Raw genomic sequence first — 21157 nt, 5'->3', positions numbered from 1 at the left:
GATAGGAACAGGTCGACATGTGGGGCATGTTGTCCGTGTCCTCCTTTGTAAAAACCTGTGAAAAGTAATCATTTAATATATTTGCTATTTTTTTTTCTTCGTCTATGATTTTGCAATTTGTGTCTCTTAGACATTTAACCTCCTTTTTGAATGTTCTCTTGCTGTTATAATATTGGAAAAGCATTTTGGAATTGTTTTTAGCCCCCTTAGCAATATTGATTTCTATCTCTCTCTTGGCCTTTCTAACTTCCTTTTTGACTTGTGTTTGCAGTTCCAAGTACTCTTTCTGTGTACTTTGTTTTTGGTCCCTTTTAAACGCTCTGTAAAGTGCCTTTTTTCGCTGAATATTTTTTTTAATTGATCTATTAAACCATTTTGGCCATTTTGTTTTAGATTTAGATTTGGGATGTAATTGTTTTGCGCCTCTAGTACTACATTTTTAAAAAACAGCCATCCTTTTTCTGTGGATGTTTTCTCTATTTTACTCCAATCTACTTCTGTTAGTCTCTGTTTCATACCTTCATAGTTTACTTTTCTAAAATTGTAAACCTTAGCTTTAGTCATTACTTTTGGTGGTTTAAAAATCACTTCAAATGAGACCATGTTGTGGTCAGAGTTTGCCAATGGCTCTCTGACCTCTTTTTTAGTTATTCTGTCTTTGTTATTTGAAAAGACTAAATCAAGGCATGCCTCCCCTCTAGTCGGTGCCTTGACAAATTGCGTTAGGAAGCAGTTATTTGTCATTTCCACCATTTCAATTTCGTCCGTCGTGCTCCACACCGGGTTCTCCCATTTTATACAGGGGAAGTTGAAATCCCCCATTAGTATGGCTTCTCCTTTGCTACACGCATTTCTAATGTCATTGTATAATGTCATTGTATTTCCCGTTAACAATTAACTACATACAATTAAGATAAATTTTACACATTAAAACAACTAATTGCTCATGTAACCTCACTGCAATGTTAAGAGAAATACATGTGTTTATTCTTGATATATTTATAATAAAATAAGTGAATGGATTCAAAAGGGATACAGTTCTTTTGTGACTGCAAAATTTCTTTCAGTTCCAAATAGCAATATGCAGGGATCAAAAGTAAAAACAAATATATTACACAATTTCTGTGTGCACATTCTCTCTTGCTATGGCATGACAGCTTCCTTATGTAGGACAGACAAAAGTCGCAGCACAAAACGAGACTTGAAACCTGGGTATATTTGTAACATGCCAAGGTACCAAATGGTAGCTTTCTCTAAAACAGGGTACACTTCGATATTACCTCAGTCGACAAAGACCCACTCTGCATAAGCACTAATGTCACCCATACTACCAAAAACATGGATCTGCTACAATTAAAGTATATAACATAGGAACTGAAACAGTACAAATTAATAAACGCAATATCATAATACATAATACAATTCAGTGTAATAACTTTTCAATGTAATCCCTTTTCCCAAATATCTATAAAATAGTGCTTTATGTTTTTAAAGAGGTTACTATGATGTTTTTTTTTATTTATTTTATTTTTACTGGCCTCTTGTCAATGGTTGCAAGATAGAGCTAGCCTGTCTTTGACAATTAAAGGGACAAATAATAGGTTTGTGCTTCTGCATATATAAGTATTATGGTTTACATAAAATAGATTAACTTTGTTAATTTATGACAGTGTTTTATTTGTATTATTATTGTAAAATCACTTCCTTAGCTAAAACCTTAATATATCATGCCAAAGAACATTATGTATCTTAGTAGGACATCATCTATTACACCTGTGCACCAAATGCATATAATAAGCTAATTTTTAGAGTTTTAAAAAAATCTAAATTAGAGCTATCAATATGATGAAAATATAATATGTACAACATAACAATAAAATGCATTTAATTGGTCAGATAACTTTGGATCTAGAAATAGTTATCAAATGGATGGTGATCACACAACATTTGATCATTAATGGTTTTAAACCAGTAAGCAATGGTTTTGTGGGTTATCACTGTGTCATTGTCCACTAATTTGCTATATGGTTGGTGCTCGTGGGCGAAGTGAAAAGAGCGAAAGAAAAATATACTAATGCATATTTTATCCCAAAAGCTGCACTTAATTATTTGAATACAAGGCTCTAAAGAAAACCCAAGTTATATAAGGAATATAAATAATGCAAATGCATGCTGACATAGGTCATTTATTCTTCAAAGGGTCATATTGCACATTAGTATAATTTGTTTTTCATTGACTGTTAGTGTGATACAGTGGTTTTACTGATCTTAACATACAATAAATAGCATATGGGGGAGAAGGTTTTAAAAACAGGTAATACTGTGTTCTGTATGATTATAGTGAGAATGCCCCAGCAATTTGATTAATAAATCTCAACAGGAGTATCTTATTGCATCTTTGTACATCGATCAAGAATACAAATGTAAAAGAGAAGATTATATATATATATATAATGATTATGATTCTTTTTTTTTTTTAACTGTGTTTATTTATAGTTTCCAGTTATAAATACAATCAGAAAATATAACAAAATAAGTACTGTAGCAAATAATAATAAAACAATTACTGAAATACAAATGTATTAATCAATATATACGAACACAATGCAAATCAGAACAGATTAAGAACACAGAATCAAAATTGTTAAGTGAGACATGGAACAAGGCAGGCCGCTTTTCTTACTGTGAAATAAACACATTAATAAATAGGTGTGTTTTGATTTCTTTAATATCACACTGAAAGAGCAAAATAGAGAAATCCCCCCCAAAACTGGGATAAGATACATGAATGTGGGGTAGAGGGCCTGTTGCATCAAAGTGTGATTAAGGTTAGGTAAATATTGGTCATTCTGACTGATAAGTGGGTGCAGTGCCAAACTTTTTATTGAGTTAGCCTATGCCACACACAAGCACGGGTATAGTGAGTTTGAGAAAGAATGGATTCCCATATCACATATCCTGTTCCCACACAATTTACAGCGTTCAGTGAAAGATGGTATTTTTAGATTTTAGAAGTGCCCCCTAGAGCTGGCTTTAGATTTAAAAAATACTGTGGACTCTTATTTAGGAAATTTGATCTGTTAGTTCATGCGAATTAAGATGCATTAATTCAAAGGAAACGAGTATAAAAAGAAAACATGTGATGGAAGAAATCTTCCCAGACTGCTTATGTGTTTTTAATTATAACATAGCCTATGTAAAAGATCTGTAGCACTCACAGGTTCGTGCCCCTTTAAAATACGACCCGGCACAACAGAAGTGGATTTTTAAAGCGCGTTTGCGCTAATTTTTTAATAAACACAAAATCAAACAAATACAAAATAAACACCTAACTCCTCTTGGAGCACTAACTCAACTTTCAGGAACACACTGTTTAACACGGGACAGCTGAGCTGTTTTCCCGTCCTTACAAAAACACAGGTCTGACACCGCACTTACTACTTCCTTTTATTTTTTTATTTTTTATTTTTTTTATTTTTTTTTATTTATTTATTTTTTCCTGGCTACTCGGAGACAGAGCACCTCTTCTGCCTCCTTCTACTCAGCAGCCCTGAGCATTCTGACTGCTCCTCTTTTATACCCTGCACCTGGTTCTACTTTAATAATGATCTCCAGGTGCAGGGAATAATTAAGCAATAAAACAATTAAACTAAACAATTAAACAAATCAATTAGCAAATTAAATGAAACAATAAAGCAATACAATCAAACAAAAAGGTGCATTCCACACATGTTTCTCTCGCAGGGAGGTTTTAACCCCCTCCCTGCTGTCTCACACAACCCGCTATCTCACACCTAGTTGTTGTTTTTTTTTTAAATGATGTCTCAATCCTAAAATTCTAGTTGATGCAAAACTTTTGGCCATAGCTGCACCTCTCCTTTCTTGTTCTGATCTTAGCTTTAAACTGTGCATGCTAATACATTTATCTTTTTTTTTTTCACAAATTCAAACGAGAAAAGAGAAAATAATCATATTACAGCAGTATACTGAAAAGGGATGCCCTCGTGTTTGTAACAAGGCTGATTCATTCACTTACTGTAGTATAAGGATGCGCTACTGTTGGTATAATTTAATACACATTAGGTTGGATTCAGGGTCTCTAATGCGTTTACCTACCCAAATCTTTATTAAACCAGTCAATCCGTTGCTGTTTCTTTTTCCGCATATAACTTCTGTTACAACAGTTTGTTTGTTGGGTAGCATATTTTATTATTATTATTATTATTATTATTATTATTATTATTATTATTATTATTATTATTATTATTATTAATGTTCTCCCTTTTCCCTCCCTTATAGGCTTAAAAATGTTTAATTTTAGATTTAAAAAAAAAAAAACATAAAGTATCCTTAGTTTGAGAAATACTGTTTGTCCTCCTTTGTTCGTTGTTGTTCTTGTATTTCACTGTTATATTTATTTATCGTTGAAATATATAAAATAATAATAAAAAAATGTATTCAAGAAAGTCACCCTCATATTATTATGCAGTTTTTGGTATTATTTTTGTGGTAACCTGCAACGTGTAATAGAGAGCTTTTGTAGTGAAATATATGCATACCTTTAACATGGGTTCAATCCCAGGTGGGGGACACTGCTGCTGTACCCTAGAGCAAGGTACTTTACCTAGATTGCTCCAGTAAAAACCCAACTGTATAAATGGGTAATTGTATGTAAAAAAAATAATGTAATTGTATGTAAAAAATAATGTGATATCTTGTAACAATTGTAAGTCACCCTGGATAAGGGTGTCTGCTAAGAAATAAATAATAATAATAATAATAATAATAATAATAATAATAATAATAATAATAATAATAATAATAATAATAATAATAATGCTAACATTCCATAACAACAAAGCATGTACACATTTGCTTTCTTAAAACATAAAGAATACAATATGTTTTAGAACGTCTACCGTAAATTATAGTTTTACAATAAATTAAAGAATTATATTTAATCAACCATATTCCACATGATAAAACAATGCATGGGTCAGGTATGTGTGTTGATATATGCTGATGTGGACACAATTTAGCATCCCTGAGACATCATGTTTGGTGGGTCTCATTTTAGGAAATTGGGTAGTTTAAATATAGCACAGTTATTGCACTTAAATTTTTGGGTCTTTTAAAAATAATAAAAAGTTAACACAATCACTGGTATAGTTGTGAATATTTAACACCTAGTATATTTAATAAGTGAGAGATATAGTATTATGAAATAATATGATATGATGTATGCGGATACCTAAAATAGAATGCTTTATGTCTGCTCTCCTATTCAAAATAATACAGGTATGCAAAGTTAATATACAATCAGCAAGTGTGGATATATAAGCATAACCAGAGGTTGTCAACAATTTCATGGAATCAAATATTCATAAAGTTAGCATTCCTAAGTATTCCCCATAGTCCTGCATTGTTTATTTTTGTTTATTTTGAATTATTATTATTATTGTTGACAAAAATTAAACGTGGAAAACTCTGGTCCATGATGGTGGTTGTCATCATTTCTATTGTATCTCAGTTGGGGCATTTACTATCATACAACAGATAGTACTGGATTTTCAGATTTGGCCTTAAGGGGTTTATCTCTCTACAATTGACCCCAAAAAGGGTACAGCTGTGACATAACATTCATGTATTCAGACCATGAACACTCGATTAAAACAGGATACAATGGTTTAGGTCTGAAAGTTTTGTATTACAAAAAAATGTAACTCTGTGTTTCATACATACTTTACAAAGGTCAAATAAGGATATCACTGCAAAAATCATGACAAACATCATCATGATAATGTACTGTACTTGCATAATAACGCTAATGTAGAAAAGCAAACTCGGTCTTTTCAACTTTGCAGATGGAAAAACGTTATTTAAAATAGTTGATAGACGTTTTTTGTACTGAAAGCTTTTATGGACTTTTGGCATTTTCTTCACAATGATCCCTTTCGCTATTGTTCAGACTGAATCCACCTTCACTTGATTGTTGTTGGTCATTAAAGGAGATGGCTTACTTTTGATTCTTTCAGCTGCATCATTGGAGCTATCAGGAAAGAAAATCCTTGCCGTGCAAACAGAGACAATTATTCTTTTGTACTCTCTTCTGAAATTCTGGTTCAACAGTCCATAGACAATAGCATTAAGGCAGCTGTTGAAATAGGCCATGAAATAACTGGCAACGAAAAGCCACTCTGGAATTCTGGGTATCACAGTCTCTGGATTTACTGCAACTGCAAGGCCTATGAAATTTAGCGGTGCCCAGCAAACTGCAAAAAGGACAAACACCACAAACATGGTGACAAAATTCCTAACGTCATGGGGAGTCAGCTTGGGTCTGGTGTCAGGCTTCACCCGTCTTCTCACTTGGATAACCAAAATCCATATTCTCAGATAGCAGTAGGTGACAATCATTATGGGGAGTAAGAAGTGAAAGAAAACCACAGCAATAGTATAGGCTGAGTTGACTGACTGCACAAATGTGCAAGAGTACACTCTGGGGTCATACTGCAGCGATCCCACAAATAAGTTGGGCACAATGGCAATGACTGTCAGAACCCAAATCAGAATAACATAGCAGAGTGAGTTTTTGTCACTATATAGCTTATCATACTTTAGACTGTGACAGATGTAGCAGTAGCGGTTTATTGCAATACCTGTTATGTTAAAGATAGATCCAATCACGCTGAGTCCCATTAGAAATCCACTGATTTGGCAGTGCATATATCCGAGATTCCAGCTATTGTGAAAAATTGACGTAAGCACTAAAGGATAAGGATAGATTGCCACCACAAGGTCTGCTACAGCCAGACTAACAACAAATAGGTTTCCTGTAAACAAAAAGAAAATAAACTTTAATTTAATTAAAGAACTGTACTATTCAATTTACCTTTTTATTTTATTTTATTTATTTATTTCCAACACATAAAAACAAACAGCAAATAACTTGTACTCCCCTGGTCCTACGTGTGGTAATTTCAGAACTGTCCTAACAGTATTTGTAAGAGAAATCTACAAATAATTAGCACTCACCCACCTGGTAGAGTTTACTAAAACATAAAAGAAAACACTGAAATGCACAATAATATGCACAAAAACAGTCTTCACATACTATTTATGGTTTTCTTTAAATATAATTGAAATATATATAAACATCTAAGGCTATATATATATATATAAACATCTAAGGCTCTCCTTACAGCACAAAACATTATTATCAACATTAGACTATTCCTCCTTAGTCATATTATTGTGAATGTCAGATACACTTTCCTAATTATTATATTTGTTACTGAAGGAATAGCTATGCCCTTGTATCCTCTGGATGTCCTTTTTATTAATATTCAGCAATAATGTCCACATTGTGTAGGACTGTTTACTCTTTGCAGAAATGTGTTCTGAAAGAATGAACTAATAATAACCCTGTAAAGCCATGCTTGGGCATCAGGCAATGTCTGTCACAGAGCCTGGGGATTTTATCCCAGGGTCTCAATTTGAGATTTGCCAGATTAAGAAAAAATACACTCCGAGCATCTGCCAGTAACAGACATATTTCCATAAACTTTAGATGCTTCCAATCTGTTGTTGTCTTTACACCAATTAATGACCCAAAGGTCAATACCATTCTTACCATATGTCCAGGTGACGTTTTCTCTTTGTTTCAACTTTTAGACAACATTAGATTGGTGGGCTGAAAGGGCACTAATAGTTAGATTTTCAATGACCAGGTATGTGTCACATGTGAAGCTCTCATATATGGTAACACAATAGATAAAATTTGACCACCAGGTGTCACTAAATAAAAAACATTGAATAGGGAATATGAATCTAATTCCCATTTGAAGTAGGTTAGATTTAATATTCTCCAAATATTGGCCGTTTCCTTGGTCACTGGCCAGTGACTCGCCAAACAACTGATGTTTTGCTATGAAAACCTGATTGATATGACAAAACTATGATTTTTGTAAGTCATACCATTCTTGCTCTCAGTGTGCAACACATTACATCACACTTTACATATGTTTATGATTTGATTGAGCACATTTTTGCTGTATCCTCTATCATTTTTTAGCTATTACTTTTTTTCCCACCAATCTAATTGCAGTAATTGTAATAGGGGTGTGGAAATCTGTTGTGAGAGACAGGGGAGAGACACGGAGGTTGACGTTGACTCGCCACTCACCAACAAAACAATCACGTGACAGTACCAGCGAGGGTAGAGCACGGGCAGACATACATCAAGTGTAACAGAAAACACAAAAAGGCAAAACAAAACACAGTGTGTAAACCTGCTAAAAATAAAAGTGACAAAAAGTGGCTTAGCACTGCTCCCACTGAAAGGGAGGTTGTGCTGCAGGAACCTTCTCCCTGACACATGCTCGAGTAACTAGGTGGGACTTAAAATACCCTAAACTGATTCTGTTTCTAAAGTTGCAATTATCCTGGTCCACACGGTGATAACGCGTAGCTCACCCTGGTTAAACATTCAGCCGTGTGAATTCACAACCAATTCACAGCCCTTGAAGAGAACAAAGGCACTGGCTTTCCAGCTCCTTTTATAGCACGTGGCCAGGGCTGATAGATGATCAATAAATCAATTAACACCAGACCAATAAATCAATTAACACCACCAGTCTGTCAGTTTGTGCAGAGTGACCTTGACTGGTTTTAATTAAGTTGTGTGCAAATACTAAAAGGGTACACACCTGTTGTTTTTCAAAAGTCACGGGATGTCCTTCACAGTGAATGCATCACAGTAGTTTAAAGTAGGGGTGTAACAGGGCCAGAAGCCCTGTACATGAAACCCTGCCATAAAATGTGTTTTTTTTGTATTTGTTTATTTTAAAACGGGGGTACCCCTCCACCCCTGTGCAATTTATTATTTTGTATTCGTTGTGTTATTATTATTATTATTATTATTATTATTATTATTATTATTATTATTATTATTATTATTATTATTATTTATAAATGTGACGCCGGAGGTGTATATTTTGTATTGTTTTGCAGCGTTAATGGGAAGCCCCATCCACATTAAAAACCTTGTGGTAATGTGTGGCTGTCGGATAGTGTGTTGTTAAACTAGTCGGCAGTCACACGTAATTAATAAACTTGTGCAGATTGTGGCGAGGGGTAACAGAATAATTACTAGCTAGTTAAACCCCTCGGCCACGATATATAAACCTGCAGCGCTCTCAGTTGAGGGTGGGTGTTCGGAGGAGCGAGCGAGAGCGAGAGAGGCGTGTAAAAATAAAAAAAAGAATAAGTACTATCCAGCCTGATCACAGTATTTTGTGTTATTTTGTTATTGTTATTTTGTTTTATTTAAAACCTTTATTTTGCTCTGTGAGCAAGTGTTTTTCTTTGAATATTTTATTTATTTTTGTTATTTAAAAATAAAACCGTGCAAGCGCCATTGCACCGTACCTGCAGTGTCTCTTTGTTGTTGTTCCTGCATCTGGCCTGACGTCACCACATGGCTACCCTGTCACAAGTGGTATTAGGCAAGTTAAGTGCTAGCCCTCCATGGCAAGACCAAGAATGGGTTTGGCAGGAGGAGGTACTGTAAACTTAAAAGCCAGCCAGTTTGAAAGGTAGGTTTACATTTACCAAGCTGAAATGCTATTTTCAGGTGTATTTCCTGTCTGAAACTTTGCATAGCTCTGCATTCTTGAAAATGATTTCTTCACATATGCTGGGCTTTACACATGGATTTCTAGGTTGAGCTCTCTATCCCATAAGTTCTGCAAACTATTTAACAGATGTGACAGCCTGGAGCATACAAAAGCACTAGTTTGCAATTGAAATGAAAAATGTTAACACAATTTAACATTAAAGAACATATTGATATACAGTCAGCACTCACATATCCAACCCTATAAAATTTGGACTTTAAACGGTTAGACGAGTGTGACACATATCTGATTATTTCATTTTGGACTGTTCCATCCCTTGTCCATTTTTTCAGGGAACACAAAAAAGATACAATGTCAAAAATACATAGCTGAAAGGACTGTGTTTTAAAATAAGTAGGCTTCCATTTAGATGTAGTGTACTTGGTTTTGTTGGTATAGTACTATATTTTCAACAGTATCTTAATTCAGATCGCTATGATTCTGAAAATATTGTGGGGGACGCTGCAGAGTGGTTCTGTAACATGGACTTTAATAGAGTACATACTTTTAAATTCGGTACGTATTGTAGCAGTATGGAAAATTCCTCATTAACGACCCAGCAGCAAAATTAAATTAAAATGTTACCCATGCACAGAACTGCGTAAAACTTAAAAGGTAATGCAATTTAGCAAAAGATTAAAAAAACAACAGTTCCCAGAATTAAAACAGCATCCAAAGTCAGTATTCAAAATTGCAGAATATAGTGCTCGATAAGGCCTAATGTCATAGTTCACTTGCAAATGAAAATGCACAAAAGCAACTAAAGATCACAGATTTAAAAACATGCATCAGAGTATCTAAAACTGTTTAATGATTAACTTTTACATTACCGTAGCTTGTCTCGTTCGCTTTGTTTTTGCTGGAATTTCGTCATGTGAAATTGGAGGAAGCGCTGTGTAACTGCACAATAAAAACAGACTGATTTGGCATGCGAAGAGATGGTCTTTGTATCAGAAAACTGTCGGAAATCCTGTGTGACGGGTAAGTGCATTAATTTGTTACATATATATACAGTATATATAATGGGGATTGATTTTATTCTTAATAAAACCTTGACTGTCGTATATCTGGGCAACGGATATCTCGAGTGCTGACTGTAGTCAAATGGGTGGAAATACAGATTTTTTTCAAAAATGAAAAAATGTATACAGTTACATGGTAGACCATGTAAGTCATAGCTGTGAAGCCTAATGAGAACTGAATATATTTTGGCTTCTGAGAGTCACTGTCTGGCTGAGGAAAGAAGTGGGGCCATGGGGAGCATGTGTGTTACCAGAGAAGAGAACCAGGTAGTGCATAGGCAATTCCAAAACTTAAGACAGGCACCCAATCTTCATTAGAAGTCAAGAGAGCAGCATTTATTTTTTCACTTCCGGGTCACACTTTATTTTAATTGGTTCTTTTTTTAGTTTGCTAATTGTTAAAAACGGGCTAATTACCTGTTAACAAATGTGGTTCATTTTGTGCTAGTTATTATACATTAACCTATTTCTAAATTTGTACAAAAATAAAATAAAATAAGACTTGGTGTTAGAAGGGATAGAAGGGAAAATGAATGGAGCAAAGTGCAGAGAAGTCCTTGAGGAAAACCTGCTGCACTCTGCAAGAAAGCTGAAACTGGGATGGAAGTTCACCTTTCAGCGTGACAACGACCTAAGCACACAGCCAAAGCTACACTGGAGTGGCTAAGGAACAAAAAGGTAAATGTCCTTGAGTGGCCCAGTCAGAGCCCCGAATCCAATTGAAAATTTGTGGCATGACTTGAAGATTGCTGTCCATCAACGCTCCCCAAGGAACTTGACAGAGCTTGAACAGTTTTGTAAAGAATGGTCAAATATTGCCAAATCTAGGTGTGTTTTGTATTTTTAATATATTATTTTTTCTCAATTAAAACTTTTTTTCCTGTACCTGGGTCAACATCTTAAAAAAACTTATCGCCACCTGTGACAGAGAGCGAATGAAACCTAGGGCACTGTATAACAGGAACAGTGTGCCCCGGACTGGATGGTTTGACAGTTCATTCCAGGGTCAGTTAGAAGTCAGTCATCCAGAAAGGGGGCAGAGCTACAATACCAGAAGTCATCTCCTTAATGCGGTAGGCGATGTGTCAGTCACGGATTGGAGGATATGTGATTGGAGTCGCCACCAAAGGGGGTGTGACTAAGAGTATTTCAGAGGATGTAGCCAAGCGATCTGTTCCTTTGTTATGGTTATGGAAAGACCTGTAAAGGACGGACAAAACTGAAAGTAACTGTGAGTGTTTTGTATTTGTGTTTGTTATTAACTGTTTATTTGTAATTATTGGACGGCTAAGCAAACCGGGAGCTATCGCTGTTAAGACAGCATCCAACCCAGACTACAAACACTGCACCAGTCAGACTTAACTGTGTATTCACCACCAGCACGGGAGCACCGTGAAAGGATGTGGAGCCGTGCCTGTACATTGCCTTTGTGTATTATTATTTTGAGACTGAAACCCTGTATTGTTTGGCTGTGCAATTACACATTGCTGTGTAGTTGCCAGCATTATTATTTAACAGTGCCAAACTGTGATAACAAATGAAAGAAACTGTTTGGACTGTGAACACTGTTTGTTGTCGTTGTTGAGCACTGCATCACCTCTACACCTGCACACTGCAAGCCACTTTGCCACACCACCATACTGGCAATGAAAGACAAAGGCAACTTTGATTTTTTTAAATAATTTTCATTTGTCAAACAATATCGGAAATTAAATAGAATTGTATAAATTTTAAAGATAATTAATTTCCTTGGATTTCTTTTTATTAAAATCTCTAAATATCTCTTCTTCCAGTGTGATACTGCCTGAAAAGCCACAGGTTGAAGTACCAAATTCAGCCAAACTGCAGGATATGAAATCGGGGTGGAGAACGGTTGCAATGGATCTTAACGAAGAGATCGCTTATGAAAAAAAAGTCACATTGTTGGGAGCATCAGGTGGGCTTTTGACGTGTAAATAACCCCCCCCCCCCCCCCATCACATAGCTGTTCTTATTTTTATATGGGTCTCATCACAGGAAATTACTGTTTAAACCAAAACAAATAATGACTGAGATTATAAACAAATAACAAATACAGTATCATGGAAACTCAGATGGTGTAAAGTGTTCCTTTAAAGTTCATTCCCATTGGAGAAACACTGATTGCCACCATGGTGTGGAAAATTGAGCATGTTTGCTGGGGTCTAGCAACATTGCAGCATGTGATCATTTTCCAGTGGAAAATCTCGACTGCCAAATGCATCAATCTCTCCCAACATTTTGCAGCTCAATGGATCAAAAATCCCAAGAATACTGCAAGAGACAAAATTACGTTCATTGGGTAAAAATTGTAATACTAAGGCCAACAATAAATGGTAGGGAAATGGTTATGCTTGTATTCAATAAATTGATCCCTAAATCTATCACAAATAATCTACAGTGAAAATACCAAATTACCAGAATATAAATCTAAAATGTTGACAGAAACATTTAAATATCCCCTCCCATATTTTAATATTAATGAGGTAATTTTAATTTTAAAGGAGAATTTCTCTCCCTAAAAAGAAAACAGAAATTGACAAAAATGTATTACCAAAATAGCCTGGCAAAAAAGTGAGACTTATTTTTATTTTTGCATGTAAATCAAGCCAACCAGAACAAAGCTGAAATCCATTAACGTTATAACTGTTGTTCCTTAAAGTTTTTTTCAAAACCATTTTACATAGCAGTCAGGCTTCAAGGAGAGGGCTTTCTTTTTCATTATATTTTCATTTTAAAAGGAATTTGTAATGAATATCTCATGAGTTGAAAAAATCTAATACGCTCTGCAATATTTAGCAGTCAACTGCAAAGAGATCATAAATAATCATCTGCTTGTCCTGAAAAGACCCCAACTAAAAACAAAATCACTCAGAGCACCAGATTAAGAATCACAATTCCTTAAACATTCCCCTGAAATAATTTACTCAGTTGAGGGATCTGAAACCACCATAGCAACATATTAATTTCACAATGTTGATATTCCTTAAATTATAATTACAATTCTGAATACAATTAGAATGAGAACTAAGTGGTAGAATGCTCTGTGGTACTCATGTTTGGGAAGTCTAGTTTTTATGAGGATATTTAAGTTTTCTGGTTTTGTTTAATTGAATACTGAAATAACCAGCCTGTCAGAAGAATAAAACCTCAAGCATTGTGATGCTGAGAGTTTGTCAAATGCCTCAGTATTTTAATTGCAGTCACACTGATCCATCAGTGGCAAACCATTTTTGGAGGAAGGGGGTGATGTTCCAGGGTGAACCTGTCTAGTGTAAGGATCCATACTGTTGTGGGAAAGCATTCCTTTTACATCTTAAATGTTTTTGTTGCAGTTTGTTACAGTTACACCTTTATTAAGTGACAGCAGCAGCAAATACTGATCAACACAATCTCTCTCTCTTTCTCTCTCTCTCTCTCTATATATATATGGTATAAACCATGACGGGCCGTGCAGTTCCCATGATATATACCAGGCCAGAGGCGTAAGCAAAGGGCCTTTACAATACCCCATAAGTGGTATATATCATCAGAAGCATGCAGCCCGAAGTGGTTTATTCCACTTATAACCTGTCATTTGGGGGATGAAAAATAATTAAAATAATTAAAACACATTTTAAATTAAGACAAAACCAGAAACTTTTATTGTGTATACATTCTCAGTGTAATATAGTCCTAAATTAAATTAAATTTAATTTAATTTATTGTTCACATTAAAAATAAATTGCACACTTCCGTTTATTGTGAATTTCTGCATCGAAAGTGACATCTCGAAACTAGATGACTGAGCACAAGCTAATGATGTGGATGGTCTGGGTCGGAGTTTCAAATAACACTGAGGAAGGCAGGGGAGCAGCTGCAATGGATGCTGAAGCCAGATCTTGAGGTGAGTTTGTGTCCTTGTTATATGCGAGGCACACATATTCAAGTCCATTTTCATCCTTTTTGATCTCAAAAGATGTTTTTACTAGTTGTCAGACACCCTCGTGTCTAAGTCGTGCCAGATTAAGTTTAAGATCGAACCAGACTTTACGCACCAATTGGACCGCTGTGTCAGGGAACAGTGCCTCAGTTGCCCGCAAATGCTTCAGATCCAGGCCGGTAATTCAGGGGGTGGTGTCTGTCCTTGTCTTTACGTGTTTTGCTAAAAGTTTTAATGACTGATAGGAATACATTATTGCTGGTTTTAAACTCGCTGTCAGCAGAGATGTTAAAACCTGTTTAAATTAAAATGTTAAAATACCTATTTTGTCCAGCTCTCAGCATTATAAAACTGAATACTGAATGCTGGTTGCCGGTTGAACTTTAATGTTGTTGAGATTTTTTTGACTTATTTCCTTAAAATTAATGTCCATGTTGTTTTCTTTAAGCCAGTCTTTAAGTACATTAACAGCCCATGCTGTTTTTTTAAATCTTTGTTTCCTTCTGTTTCATTTAGCTGTTCCTCATCTTCTGTTATGTGTCTACTCTTGACAGTTGCTGGTGCAGTTATTTTATTTTTTTAGGTGGACTGCTGTCTTCACTCAGAGTTTCATCCCAAAATACATTAAAGGAAATAGGTGGAATGTCACTCATTTTTGGCAGTGGTTTTGTAACTAATAACAAATAAAATGGCAGTTGGTCATGGAATGTAGAGTATAGTGGTGCGTAGTGATTTATTCAGTGTGAAGCGGCTCATTAGTATGCAAGCCATGGTATACGATCTATATACGTATGGTCATTGCATGCTAACTAACCAATCAGAGGTTGTTATTTTTCCAAGTCATGTTTATATATATATATATATATATATATATATATATATATATATATATATATATATATATAAGGTATAAACCACAACAGGCCGTGCGGTTCCCATGATATATACCACACCTGGGGTGGTGATAAGGCCTGGGGCATAAGCCAAGGCAAATGGTTATTCAATGTAACATGACCTTCATGAAAAATGTGTCCTTAAAAGATGTATGATTCCTCAAATCAATGAATTTTGAAAGAAAGTCTATTTTTTTCATCAGCGCACTTTGATGCTAGGATCTTAAGGACAGGAAGCTATGGATTTATTGCTTGATCAAAATGGAGAGCTCAGCTCACTACTAAAATGTCAGTGACTTACCAGACTAGAAGTATGTATATCAACCTGTATATTGCATTTATAAATTATACAGGGCGCGAAATAACCGACGGCACAGGTGGCAATTGACGCAGTGCCCAAGCCACTTATGCAACGCCTCTCAAATTAAAAAAAAACTTATGGCAAAAGTTGTCTATATGCCCGCCTGTCATTGCTGCCGGTGTCTGTCAACACCAAGACATCTGATATACAACCCATTCAAACTTGCTCAGCGTCAGTTGGCCCATTCTGTCACAATTCAGTTGAATTCTGTCAAATGTCGTCCTGTGAGAAAATGACTCATTATCATAATGTATTATTGTTGCCATTCTTTTTACTGTGCATCATCCCTGACAATAATAATAATAATAATAATAATAATAATAATAATAATAATAATAATAATAATAATAATAATAATAATAATAATGTGAGCTTACATCAAGTACTGGAGAAACTGGTTGTGCCTTCATATGTTAAGAGCGACTTGTACAGTTTGCATTCCACTGTGTTTGGATCATTTAGGCATTTCACAAAAAAATATGATACAGCAGAGGGGTTTCAGGCCATTTCTTTAGCAGCTGCAATTTAATTTGTTTTTGATGCTTCGCTGTCTGCTATTTCATATACACGTGAATATCCTTCAAATAATGTAGACCTATATTTAAATTTCCTTTTTTAATTTACACTTAGTAAAAAAAAATATATATATATATAACATATACCACATTACACATAATCACATATTCTATGATCATATATTATAGAAGAAGATCTGATACTATGCTTAAAATTGCAATACTTTTAAAATGCAACGGTGCAATACACATTCTGACATTCAGTGAATATACATTGCTAATTTATATAGACATTTCAATGACCAGTGCTGTTTTGTAATTCGGTGTTATACCCCCCAAAACATCAACGCTAAAAATGAACACACAGTAGATAATTATTAGTTTTGCTCAAATCCTTAAACCAAAAAAAAAATTAAACAAAAAAAAAAGTGAACGAAACACGATAGACAGAATTGGATCGATCTCTGTTTTCATTTATTTTTATGTAATACATTCTCACTACCTTACGTAGTTCTGCTTTTTAACTAGTAAAACGTGTGCTTTCACGAAAGGGGTTAGAATGTGTATGCTTTAAAACAGCATACCTTTTTTTCCTGAATCGAGTGTCTAGCAATGCACCATAAAAAAAAAAACCTGTAAATCCTTTTCAACTGTAAATTCCAAGAACTGACAAAGTTTCTATTTCGAGTTTCTTTTTCTTTTCAAAGCCGCGCTGTTTGTACAGGTTGTACAGGTTACAGCGGTTAGCAAACTACAGTTGCACAGACACACTGCAGACTGAACGACTCATTTGACCACTATCGTTATTACACTCCAGTTATGGGTAAATCTTCAGCCAGTTTGCCTGACAATCTATCTTTAATTTTGACTTCACTGACATTGGTTATTTGTGCTGTTGTATCACTAAGGCTGTATTTTCATGGTGAGCGCGGATTTCACAATTTCCACGAATTAGAACCAATGCCGTGTAATAATAATATCCAATTCTCTGAAAATCTCAATTTTTGAAAGAATACTATTTTTAACATTTAAAAATGCATTGATTAAACGTTCACTTCACCAGCGAAGAACGTTATATGAAATGTAGTTGAACTTGCTTACCCTAAATTATGAAACACATGGCATAGAACATCACCCAGACCAGCTTTTCACAACCTACCTCAGAAACGGTCTGCAGCACGGATTTTCTACCGGCCTGTCAAGAATCCCAGTATCATCGCATATTTGCAATAACATACACTCAGCAACCTCGGACCCTCAATCAGTCAGCACTCTCATTCAATCTGAGACACATAAAGGGTTCGTGGCAGGTCCATTCATAGCCCCCCCCCTTCCCTGCTTTTGAGGAATAAATTCACTCATACCTCATGACCAGTTTTCCTTGCAGTACATAAAGATTGCAGACGCCATCAGACCAATCAAAGCAGCAGGTCATGGGTCCTGGTTGGCTAAAGCTGATATATCCGATGCTGGAATGGAAACTTCTATTTTGCCACTCAACTCCCTTTCTGAAGCCTTCTGCTCGTTACTACTCAACTCCTGCCGTGTTCCATTTTTGCTTCACCTGCTTGACGACTTTCTCCTGATCTCCCCTTCCTCTGATCCCCCAGTAGAAGCAATCACTATTCTCTGCACTCAGTGTCCCCCTCTCGGAGGAGAAACCAGTACACGCTCTGGAGTTTTATTCACTTTAATACAAATCCTTCAAAATGGCTGCTTCACCTTTCAGCGACCTGCACATGGAGACAATGTGTTTAACCGCTTTCTTCAGATTCCTCAGCTGTGCAGAGTTCACAATTTTATCAGTCGGCAGTTTACCCTCCATCGGCATCCATTCCTGTGATCTCTCACTGGTTCCCGGATCCCACTTCATCCTCCTGCTATGCGCTTCCAAAGCCAGTTCATTCAGCTGTCAAAGATGAACTCTCCTCTCTGCTCTTAAAGCTCCATGTCTAGATACCCCGCATGAAGGAAACCCCTCCTCCCATCAGACCTGCTGTTCCCATTCAGTTGTATCGAGACATTGGTTCTCTTCACACCTGGCCTCCCTGATCTCCAAGGCAGGCCTCCCACCCCAGTTATATACCCCTCACTCCTTCAGGATTGGGGCAGAAACATCGGCAGCCAAGGCGAGATTCAACCAACATCTCATTAAGAGTCTGGGGCGCTAGTCTTCTTCAGCAGTTGACTTGTACATTTGCTGTTCTATTTCTGATATTTCCACAGCTCAACAAAGTATTGCTAGCTTGCCCGGAGTGGGGGCTATCTCTTCGCTGGGACCAGAGGTTTCCTCCCATGAGGGTTTTTTTCCTCTCCACTGAGCGAGAGATATAGGTATAGCTTTACATACACATAATCAATACATCTATCTAACCCCCTTTTTATTGTTGTCTCTTGTTTTTTCCTATGCATTGACACGTGGTCTTTTTTCTTGTTTGTCACACAGTTTTGGGGAACATCTATGGAGCCAGGGGTCCTTCTTTTGGGGGGCAAGTGATCTCACTGCCCTGACCTCGGGTCAGGCTATGCCGCTTCTGATAAGGGGGGTTCTCATCATTCTCATCCTTGTGCCCTCATGCCCTATTCTTTACCTCGAAAACAGAGGCTCAGTTCCATCTGCTCAGGACTTAGCCTGCTATGTGCTTAGTGTTCAATGTCCTAACTAACTGTTCTATTTTCCACCTTTTTCAGATTCCCTGAGGCAGGCTCTCTGCTTCCACCGCAAGCAGCTCTCCAATAGCCAGGTTAACTGCTCTTCTTGTCCTTTCATTTTCAGGTTTGCATCCACTACCTATTCCATCCTCGAGGGATTCAGGTTTGCATCCGCTACCTATTCCACCCTCGAAGGATGCTGTGCACAGTCTTGGAGACCACATCGCACCTCATCGAGCAAGACAACCCTTTATATGTTTTCCTCCCCTGACACAATATCAAAAGGTCGAAGGTCCATACAGCACACATCTACACACTTGTCTACCAACTGAGACTTAACACTCACAGGAACCTTTGTTGCATCTGCCATGAGGTATGATGTTATAGGCTTCCATTTTCGATTGCTCTGCAACTGCTGTTAGTTTTATGCAACATAAGATAAACCAAGTTTAAACTTAATTGAGTTAAGGCAGCATATGCCAAATAACATCAGCAAGTTTTCTTCTGAATTTAGAGGGAAAGATTTGAAGAGGTATGTTGAACTGTTGTTCTAAATAAACATTTATTTAAAATGGTAAATACAGATAATCAATCTGTTGTTTTTACATGAAATTGCACAGTCTTTAATAACCTTTTTAAACAAAAGGCATAATTTAATTTAACAATATGATATTTTTTTAAGATTTCAAAGGGAAAAGGGAACTACAAGACATATATCGAGGACGACTGTCCAGTTCCAAGGAAAAGTAAATACAGGTGTAATCTGAGAGAAAAGGAGGTGTGTTTTACCATTGCTTTTTTTTTCCCCTCAATAATTTCTCAAATGTACGTTCAAATGTATAGTACAGCAGCTATCTACCTAGAAACCAGTGTCTATAGTTCTGGTCCTTTTTTTTCCCCCCAATTGGTATTTTTCTTCAATAAAAAAATCCTCTCTGAGGAAGAGACTTTTTTCAAGACTAAAAGTAAAAATATAAATTGTGTCCACCACAATATGACTTAGAGATTATGAGTGACGTTGATGTCTAAAGAATATTGTGGCAACATATCCCATTTGCTTAGCTGACAGAAACCCTCAATTTCAGGGCTGCACACTAACATTTTGTAGGATCCATGATAAATAATAATAATAATAATAATAATAATAATAATAATAATAATAAAACATGTTTCTGTGGCAAGAGTTATAAAAAAATCATATAAATGATTTAATTATATCCAATAATGCTACAGAAGGGAAAATTCCTAATTTAAGTGGTACCGTTTACAGTTGTAATGTAAACGGACTAATAACAGTCATGTTGTTACTGTCTTTCTTTTTATAGGAGGAACCAAATGTTAAAAATAAACAAAATGATGGTGATGAGCTTCTCTACCCTGGAGCACCTCTTACAAAAGAACAGAGTCTGCTTCTGCTGATGTCATACATTCACAGACACAATCTGACTGGAAAAGATCTCGAACATCTACTTAAATTGTTCAACAAGCATTTCCCAGGATTAGCTCCGACAACAAAGTATATTTTTCAAAAAGCCTATGGAGAGTTTGGACATTATGAACCACATTTTTACTGTTCATTTTATTCAAAATACTTGGGAACCAAGAAATATTGTCCAACACAATGTAGTGCAGGTAGATCTGAATTTAAATTTGAATAGTGGCTGTTTTTATCTTGTGTTGAGTTTATCTTCTCAGATTAAAGAGCTTCTGGAGTATCACAATTTCAATCTGTCCAAAAAAGTGAGAGTGGAGGGTGTACTTAGTGATATACAATATGGAGAAGAGTACCAGAAGTTAGTTCAAAGTGGAGAGTTGGAGGAGGGTGATCTGACCTTGCTCTGGAACTGTGATGGAATTCCATTTTTCAGAAGTTCAAAATACCAGATTTGGCCAATACAGTGTCAGGTGATTGAGCTAGAGCCATATGAGCACAAGAGGTTCATTTTTGTGACATGTTTATGGTTTGGACCAAAAAAAACAAATATGTTTACACTTCTGTCTCCCTTTGTGACTGAGGCTTTGTCACTGGAAACAAATGGCATCAAGTGGAAAGACACACAAAGTAGGGAACATCTTTAAAAAGTGTATTTGCTGCTT

General features: G+C 36.0%; 1 protein-coding gene across 1 annotated transcript in view; it reads right to left on the bottom strand.

Annotated features, from left to right (window-relative positions):
- Window positions 1-2490: 2490 nt before the first annotated feature.
- The window catches only part of LOC117421473 (melatonin receptor type 1A-A), a 30015-nt gene continuing 11348 nt past the window's right edge, over window positions 2491-21157 (bottom strand). Inside the window, exon 2 of the mRNA XM_034035938.3 lies at window positions 2491-6833. Within this exon, the coding sequence (XP_033891829.2) occupies window positions 5965-6833 (869 nt within the window). The 3' untranslated portion in view covers window positions 2491-5964. The remainder of the gene's footprint in view (window positions 6834-21157) is intronic.

This window comes from Acipenser ruthenus, chromosome 1 (genome assembly GCF_902713425.1).
Source record: "Acipenser ruthenus chromosome 1, fAciRut3.2 maternal haplotype, whole genome shotgun sequence".
NCBI lineage: Eukaryota > Metazoa > Chordata > Actinopteri > Acipenseriformes > Acipenseridae > Acipenser > Acipenser ruthenus.
Note: the sequence above shows the minus strand (reverse complement) of the source record. Positions and strands in the feature narration are given on the sequence as shown.